Source organism: Crocuta crocuta, unplaced genomic scaffold, assembly GCF_008692635.1.
Source record: "Crocuta crocuta isolate KB4526 unplaced genomic scaffold, BGI_CrCroc_1.0 scaffold72, whole genome shotgun sequence".
Classification (NCBI taxonomy): Eukaryota; Metazoa; Chordata; class Mammalia; order Carnivora; family Hyaenidae; genus Crocuta; species Crocuta crocuta.
In genome coordinates this window covers 156,973-166,175 of record NW_027529427.1, presented here as the reverse complement: position 1 = coordinate 166,175, position 9,203 = coordinate 156,973, and the positions used below count along the sequence as shown (strand labels likewise).

The window sequence follows — 9,203 nt, the reverse complement described above, 5'->3', positions numbered from 1 at the left end:
ATTTATTTATTTATTTTTAGAGAGAGAGAGAGAGAGAGAGAGCATGAGTGGGGCAGAGGCAGAGAAAGGGGATGACGCAGAATCTCAAGCAGGCTCCAGGCTCTGAGCTGTCAGCACAGAGCTGGACTCGGGTTTTGAACTCATGAACTGTGAAATCATGACCTGAGCAGAAGTCAGACCCTTAACCGACTAAGCCACCCAGGGGCCCCAGGAAGCTGATTTTCTAGTGAGTTAGACAACCCATTTGCTGACAATTAATATATAAAACAAAAAAAATTTACTACAACAGAGCATGCACAATATTCTACTGCCACCTAGAAATACATGAGAAAGGGAATGACACTCAAAATAGAGTGTGAACATTGAAGGAAAAGAACATTTCATTAGGAAACAAAGCTAATGAATAAGTCCCCTAATCGTGCTGAAATGTGCCATCAAATGTTTTCAGGATATGCAGCATTTTGTGTTAGACTGGTTTTCGCTGTAATTGCAGACTTTAAAAAAAATAACTTCGTAAAAATTGAATTATACAATTTGTAATCTTTTATGTCTAGCTGCTGGGAGCCCCACCGGCCTCTCTGGATGGCAGTCACAGCAAGGAAATGGCAGTGTTTGCAAAGCTTCTGCCACGAGAAACGAAAACTGGTATCTCTTTCTGCTACTATTGGCTCATGTTGGAAATGAGCCTGCTGGTATTGACCAGACCTCACAATATTCCATATCAGACCGATATTCTGAACACAAGTATCTCATAAGGAAAAGCATATTCCTGCCTTTACAAAAGAGATTTTAGATGAAAGCTCTGTGGGTGATTGTCAAAAGCCTCTTCCTATGGGCCTTGCAGATCAAAGACAATTGAGCCTGGCCCTGAGACAAAGAGTCTAATTTAGAGTTAAGGAACAGATAAGGGCAGAACTTAAGGCCTGCTTTCCACAAACACCCTCCCTTACACTGGCAGCTGGGATGAGGAAAGATAAGAATAGCTAAAACATAACCCAAAAACAAAGGCTGACACATTTAGGGCCTCCATAGTGTTTACACATGCAGCATCAAGTCAAAAAGGTTTCCACAAACAACTTATTAACCAGCTCAAAAATATTGGTCCTCTTGTGAGCCAGACAGAATTAATCCTAGCCTATCTATATACAACTGAACCTATATCCTAATCCTAGCGTTATTAACTTAGAACAAATATGTATGTCATCCTGTTTTTCGCTAAGAACATCCTGTTATTTCCTTAGTTGTAGGATTTACTCAACCTCACTATGATTGGGGCAATTCTGCAAGAATATTTCTGAAAAACTTGTTCTAGGGTACTTTTCAAAGTATCTTATCACAAAGAGGTTTCCATTGTAAAAATTCCTTTCTCTGATCTCATGTTGTTGTTGAACCTTTATATAAAGACACCAAAACCGACAGGACAGAGATGCCTGCCTGGTGTTCAGAAAAAATCTCGGGGCTCTCTCACTCTCTGTCTCGCCAACACTGTCCATCCTTCAGGGACCCCTGGACCTGCTGGAGCCTGTAGGAGCCCAACGGTGACCACGAAAAAGAATGGTTGGGTGGAGCATGCCTGCATACAGGATGTTCTGCCAAGGGGCCTGCACACAATATCCAAGGTTAACAGTCCGCTCACAAACGAGGGAATGTGCCCTCCTTGAAAATAGGGAGAAGGCTGGAATTCTGGGCAGGCTTCTTAGTAGATATGCTGTGGTCACTGTCTGCCTTTGTTCTCCCCGTCCTTGGAATGTGCTTGGCTAGAAGAATGCGTTTCTTAGATTTTGGTATGTGTCCAGCTACCGGGGTATAAAAATAAACAGCACGAAGCCTCGGGGAGATTTTTCTCCCTCCAGCTGGAGTTGTGTCTTTGTCTGTCTTTGTGTGTCTTGTCTTTTTGTCATTTCGTTCGCTACATCTGGCGTCCAACGTGGGACAAGAAACGGAGGGCGAACGAAACCGAAAGGGTGAGTACCCCTCGGGGATTGTAGGTCCAAGGCAGGGGAACTTTCGGGAAAATCATGGGGAATTCCCCATCAGTAAAGGCACAATACATGGAGCTAGTCAAAGGACTTCTCCACTCCATCGGGGTGAAGGCATCTAGTCGCCGTTTATCAAAGTTATTCCGCCTTGTGGAGCAACATTGTTATGGGTTTAAGTGCCAACCCAAAGTACAATTAAACTTGAATGGAAATTAATACAAAAGGAATTACAATGACAGCATCAGAAGGGTAACATAATTCCTTTGAAATTGTGGACTCTATGTAGTGCTATTACTCAAGCACTTGCATTGCTTTCTACAGATTATGAAACTAAACTATAAAATCTGAGGTGATTTATGAGGAAGTCCCTAATGAGAAACCAAAGGAATCAAATGCTGCCGCTTTAAATGACGCTTCTGCGGCCGCCACTTTGCATTCCAGGGATGGGAAATCAGATACTGAATCTGATAGTTCTAATGAGTCCTCCTCGTCATCTAACGGGAACGACGAGATTGATAAAGTGACCTGACTTTTTCAACAATGATAAAAAACACAAAATGAAAGAACAAATTCTCAAAAATTATGAATGGGTCCCACCAAAAGTAATGAACACCTCACAGATACTGAATGGTCAAAGCTATAATTGTAATTGGTGCTTGTATGATGATGCCACATAAAAATCTTTTTCTATTATGTTTATCTGTGTAACTCTCGTCCCGAGACAAGTCTATATTAAGCGACCAAAAGTGGTTAAGGCGGACGCGCTGGGGGCCACGGTCGCAGGAGACCTGGAAGACGTTCCAGGCTCCTTCTGTATCGGAGGGAAAAAATATTCAATGGACTGCCCCTAACCTGTATTCTGTATTAGTTCAAAGAGACAAGGCAAGTTGTGCCCAGGATCCAACCAAAACCCTTCATCCCAGTTTGTTTCTTTTCCGCAGCGCTGCCGTCCTGGTTTCAGTTTCGTTTCCCCGTGCAGCAAACTTTATTACCTGTCTCTCTGTGTATGTCTGTTGGACTTTTATTACTGGGCGACTAAGACTAACAAATTGGGACAGACACCCTCTAAACCCCTGGACTTATTGCTCACTCACCTCAAGGATATCAGAGCTCAAATACACAGTCTCTCCGTTCTGAGAAACGGCCACAACCCCAGAAGGACCCAACTCCACTGTCCTCCCATTTTCTGTTCCCAGGGGCCTGTTGCCAACTTCCTGCTCTGCATTCGCAAATGACCTTCTGTTTAAACACAGTCTTGTGTATGCACGTAGGTTGTCTTAACCTTGAGTTTGCTACTTGGTCAGCACCCTGGCTCGTTTACAAGCTTAGGATGTTCGGCTCAGAATGCATCCTGCGATTGGGGACAATCAGCCTGAGACAAGCCCTTCATTGTCAGCCTAGGACAATAACCCTTTTGTTCCCCAGCAACCCTTAGAAATGACTACTACATCAGGAATAACCAAACCTTTAATGGTGTCAGATTTACGCTCTGTAACCTCAGGAAGTGCTGCTGCTGACTTGCCTCTCGTTGAAAATGTTCTCTTGTCTCCAGGAGGTGGCATTTATAAATTAAGAACAAATATATTTGGCCCATTGCCTAAAGGCACCTTTGGCTTAATATTGGGCTGCAGCAGCGCAGCTTTAAGAGGTCTAACCATAATTCCTGGAGTGATAGACTCTGATTTTGTTGGGGAAATTTTAATCATGGTTTCTACTTCTATTACGCTTTCACTATTAGCTGGAGAACGTATAGCACAAATACTTCTTTTATCTTATCTTCCCTTTTCTGCTCTTCCTAATGAAGGGTCAGGAGGTTTTGGAAGTACTGGGCAACATATATTTTGGGAAATGCTTATTAAGGATTCTCGCCCTGTTCTTTGGGTTAATAGACACAGGGGCAGATGTCTCAGTCATTTCCTCTCAACAATGGCCCCAGGAATGGAACAAAGAAAAAAGTCCTCTAATGCTGACAGGATTAGGCTCTATTGCCAATGTTTGGAAGAGTACTCATCCTTTACAATGCCAGTTTCATAATGGAAAAACAGTTTTTGTCACCTTTTATATTGTTAGTATACCTTTTAATATATGGGGAAGAGATCTTCTCTCGCCCATGGGGGCTTCTATAGCGATTCCGTCGGGAAACTAGTGGCCATTACCAAAAATAAAGCTCGAGGCTTTAAAGCAATTAGTATCAGAGCAACTTCAACTTGGCCATATAGAGCCTTCTACTTCCCCTTGGAATTCTCCTGTTTTTGTTATAAAAAAGAAATCTGAAAAATGGAGAATGTTTACTGATTTAAGAGAAGTTAATAAATGTATTGAACCTATGGGAGCCTTACAATTGGGCCTTCCTTCTCCTAATCTCATTCCTCAAAATTGGTCCTTAATGGTACTAGATCTTAAGGATTGTTTTTTTACTATTCCTTTACAATTACAAGATAGAGATAAATTTCTTTCACGGTTCCTGTTCTTAATCATGCTCAACCTGTTAAGCGCTATCAATGGACAGTCTTGCCACAGGGAATGATAAATAGTCCTACCTTATGTCAAGAGTTTGTAGCTCGTTCTTTACAGTCTATCCGTCAAATGTATCCTAATTATATTCTCTATCATTATATGGATGATCTCTTATTGGCAGCTCCCAATATTGCTGAACGTGATAAATTTTTCTTAAAGGTACAGGAAGCTTTAAAACAATATAACTTACATATAGCGCCAGAAAAAGTTCAAAAGGATTTTCCCATTTCTTATTTAGGGACAATATTAGACCAACACCGAATCCGGCCTCAAAAATTACAAATTAGAAGGGACTATTTGAAAACTTTAAATGACTTCCAAAAATTATTAGGAGATATTAATTGGTTACGCCCGGTGCTTGGAATTCCTACTTACCAATTACGACACTTATTTTCTACTTTAGAAGGAGACAAACTCTTAGATAGTCCCCGAATCTTAACCCCTTTGGCTTTACAAGAACTTCAATTTGTTGAACAAAGATTAAATGATGGTTTTTTTAACATATATTTCTGCTTCTCAACCTATTTGATTCATAATATTTCATACCCCTCATTCTCCATCTGGCACAATTGCTCAAGAAAAAGGATTAATAGAATGGTTTTTTTTTACCCAATAGTTTCTCTAAAAAATTAACTACATATATGGATAAATTAGCATTTCTTATACAAAAAGGTCACAATCGTATTCTACAATTATCAGGGAAAGAACCACACCAAATTGTTACTCAACTAACAAATGCTCAAATATCTTTATGCTTACAATTTAATGAAAATTGGCAAATTTCCCTTGCTTCATTTCCTGGTTCATTTTCTAATAATTATCTATCATCTAAATTGATTGATTTTCTTCGAACTAACCCCATGATACCTCAGTCTCCGATTTCAAATATTCCAGTTCAAGGACCCACTGTTTTTACTGATGCAAACAAAAACACCACTGGATATTGGACTTTTGAACGTTCTAAAGTCCTTCCCCATTCGTTCTCCTCTGTACAACCTGCTGAGTTGTGGGCTATTTATTTAGTTTTACAAGATTTTCCTCAACTTCCTGTTAACATTGTTTCAGATTCTCGATATGCTATTCTCTCTTGTCTACAGCTTCCTCAGGTTTCATTGCCTATAACTCTTAAGACAGATATTGACAAATTGTTTTATCAAGTACAACAATCGCTTCTACAGCGTTCAAAATCAATTTTCTTTACTCATATCCATGTACATTCCACCCTTCCTGGACCCTTATCATTTGGAAATGCTACGATTGATGCATTACTTTATCCTATAGAAGCAGCAAAACAAGAACATCATCTGCAACATACCAATTCTAAAGGCTTAAAAAAATCTTACGCTATCACTCGCAAACAAGCTCAAAATATTGTTCACTCTTGTTCCATATGTGCGCCTTTTACCTTACCATTTACCCCACCGGGTGTCAACATAAGAGGATTACAAGCAAATCAGATATGGCAAATGGATGTAATTTTTATTTCATCTTTTGGACAGCAAAAATGTGTTCATCATACTATAGATACATGCACATATTTCCAATGGGCTACTGCATTGCATTCTGAAAAAGCTGACGCTGTTATTACTCATTTATTGTCTTGTTTTGCAATTATGGGAGTACCAATTGAATTAAAAATTGATAACGCACCTGCTTACCAATCTGCAAAATTAACTCACTTTTTATCCTAATATCATATAACTCATATTTTTGGCATCCCTTATAATAGTCAAGGACAAGCTATCATTGAAAGAACTAATCATACTTTATGTGAATATATTGAAAAAATAAAAAAGGGGGAATAAGAGGGATTTATGAAACCAAAAGACATCTTGAATAAAACTTTACTTACTTTAAATTTTCTGAATATTTGGAGCAAAGAAAATCTATCAGCAGCAGAACTGCATTTTCAAAGGAAAGAAGAGGATAAGAAGATCTTGAATACACTCATTTGGTATAAAGATAAAGATAAAGGTTGGGTTCCAGCATCACTGATATATTTGGGACGAGGTTATGCTTTCATATCTGTTAATAATTTTAGGTTTTGGGCCCCAACTCGATTGATCAAGATTCATAATGGATAACTGCTTTGTGCGAAAATTTGAAAAACTTTCTGCACTGCAGAGCTTTACCTTCCCTAACCGATCTGCGTTCCCTCCAACATGGGAGCAGCTGAAGAAGCTTACACAGGAGGCTGAGAAAACTCTCGTTAATGCTGGTCAACATCGTAATCCTACTAATTTGCTGTTGGCTATGATGGCTGTGGTTACCTGTCAGGTAATGTATGCACAAGCAATAGAATATACTTATTGGGCTTATATTCCTAATAACAAATGACATTCTTAAAGCTCAACTCAGAGCCCTCTTATTGTTGCACATCTTGCCAGAAGCCATGCCCTTGCTAAATTTCACAACGTGTGGGCACACCCCCAAAGCAGTTAGGAACCAAAACCATCTTCTCTTTGACTATCGCCTTCTGGAAAATGAGGCCTGAGACACTGGTTCCTGAGCTCAAAGCAGGCCAGAAACAACGGTGGTTCTGTGGTTCTGTGTTCCTCAGCCCATTCTCCCTCGGGGGAGGGGACGCTTGAATGGGGGTTGGAATGGCCACTTCCCCCAAGTTGGACAGGCTGTTTCTTGCCAGAGTGTGAGAAATGTCCCGGACAGCTAAAGTGGTCCCCGTTGATCCTGTTGGAGCTGGGGCAAAGGAGTCAACATACACAACAATATTCCAGACGGGCACCTACACCACAAGGCACCATATGCCTGGTTACCTAACATGCTTGTTTGCACCACCTTTTACTCTACATATACGGGCTGACTCTTTGGCCTCAGGCAACATGTCTGTGCACCTCATGTCCAGTGAAATGTATTTGCTTTCACTATGTATCCTTTGAGGTTATCCATCTCACTATATGGTCGGGAAACTATACTTTGAATATGGCTGACAGTTCAGGCCCCTTTCATGTTAATTTGCATGTTAATAAATCTTATTCTGCTACAACTTGTATAAAATACCCCTTTGCATTGTTGTACAGGAAATGGATTTGGAATGCTACAGAGGGATCTATATCATGTATTCATTGTAATTTAACACAATGTGTAAATCAGTTATGGTGGAAAAATTTTGAAACACAAACCAACAGCGCTGATTTTTCATTGGTGGTTGTTAAAACTCGAACTGAAGTATGGCTACCTGTAAATCTGACAAGACCTTGGTCGGACTCTTTTGCTGTATCTCATTTAGTAGCTGCTGTACAGACCTTGCTTCACCGATCCCGACGCATGCTTGGAGTAATCATAGCTTCAGTTCTTGCAGTGGCTTCAGTTACTGCAACCGCTGCTGTGGCTAGACTTGCTTTGCATCAAGGAATCCAAACAGCAGACTTTATACGGGAGTGGCATAAAGACTCTTATTTATTGTGGCAACAACAACGAGATTTAGATACACAACTTGCAACTGATGTACTTAATCTTCAATATACTGTTTCTTGGCTTGGGGATCAATTAACTATCTTATCCACAAGAAGTATGTTAAAATGTGATTGGAACTCCTCTCAATTATGTATAACAGCTGTGCCTTTCAACATGAGTGAGGGCTGGGAAAAGGTGAAGCGGTCATTAGCAGGACATCAAAACCTAACTAAGGAAATTATGGAGTTAGAGCAACAAATTTTGTCTACATTCAGCAAAACGCTTCCTGACATTACTGGGTCTAGTCTGTTAAAGAGTTTACAGGAAGGAATGAATAATTTGAATCCTCTTGGGCATGTATCTACTCTGATTGGAACTACTTTCAGGAATACCTTGCTTATAATACTCTTATGCTGTGTTATTATTGTAAAATTCCGGTGCTGGTGAAGAAGGCAACAACTAAAAAAGGATAGACAACGCGTTCGTGCTGCCTTACAGCTTGCTACTGCTTCTCAGAAAAAAGGGGGAGATGTAGGAGCCCAACAGTGACCACGAGAAAGAATGGTTGGGCGGAGCATGCCTTCATACAGGATGTTCTGCCAAGGGGCCTGCACACAATATCCAAGGTTAACAGTTCGCTCGCAAACGAGGGAACGTGCCCTCCTTGAAAATAGGGAGAAGGCTGGAATTCTGGGCAGGCTTCTTAGTAGATATGCTGTGGTCACTGTCTGCCTTTGTTCTCCCCGTCCTTGGAATGTGCTTGGCTAGAAGAATGCATTTCTTAGATTTTGGTATGTGTCCAGCTACCGGGGTATAAAAATAAACAGCACGAAGCCTCGGGGAGATTTTTCTCCCTCCAGCTGGAATTGTTTCTTTGTCTGTCTTTGTGTGTCTTGTCTTTTTGTCATTTCGTTCGCTACAGGAGCCAGCCTCGGCATCTAGCTTCTTTGATCACCAGATTTTTTATACATATTTGTGTATCATATTTGCGTGTGTAAGGAGTACCATGCTTCATAGTATAGATGCACGACAATTTATCTATTTTTTCCCGTTGCTGTTTTTCCAGTTCAGGGCGAGTATGGATAAAGCTGCTCTGAAATTTTTGTATCTTTCTTTGGATGCACGTAGGCATTTATTTCTAACAGCAAATGAGTGGAATTTATGGGTCATAATGTATCCTTGTGTTCAGCTTTAGTAGAGACTCTTAAACCAAGATAGTAGCTCTCAGTTTACCCTCCCTCCAGAAGTACAGTTTGCCCTTGAACAACACAGGTGTTAGAGGACGACAACCCT

At 40.5% G+C, this 9,203-nt stretch overlaps 1 protein-coding gene across 1 annotated transcript; it reads left to right on the top strand.

Annotated features, from left to right (window-relative positions):
* Positions 1 to 1,647: 1,647 nt before the first annotated feature.
* On the top strand, positions 1,648 to 8,776 carry LOC144227436 (endogenous retrovirus group K member 7 Env polyprotein-like). The gene is made up of 2 exons (XM_077759031.1): positions 1,648 to 1,964; positions 6,538 to 8,776. Exon 2 carries the CDS (start codon positions 7,437 to 7,439, stop codon positions 8,355 to 8,357), a length of 921 nt encoding a protein of 306 aa, XP_077615157.1. The 5' UTR covers positions 1,648 to 1,964; positions 6,538 to 7,436; the 3' UTR covers positions 8,358 to 8,776.
* Positions 8,777 to 9,203: the final 427 nt, after the last annotated feature.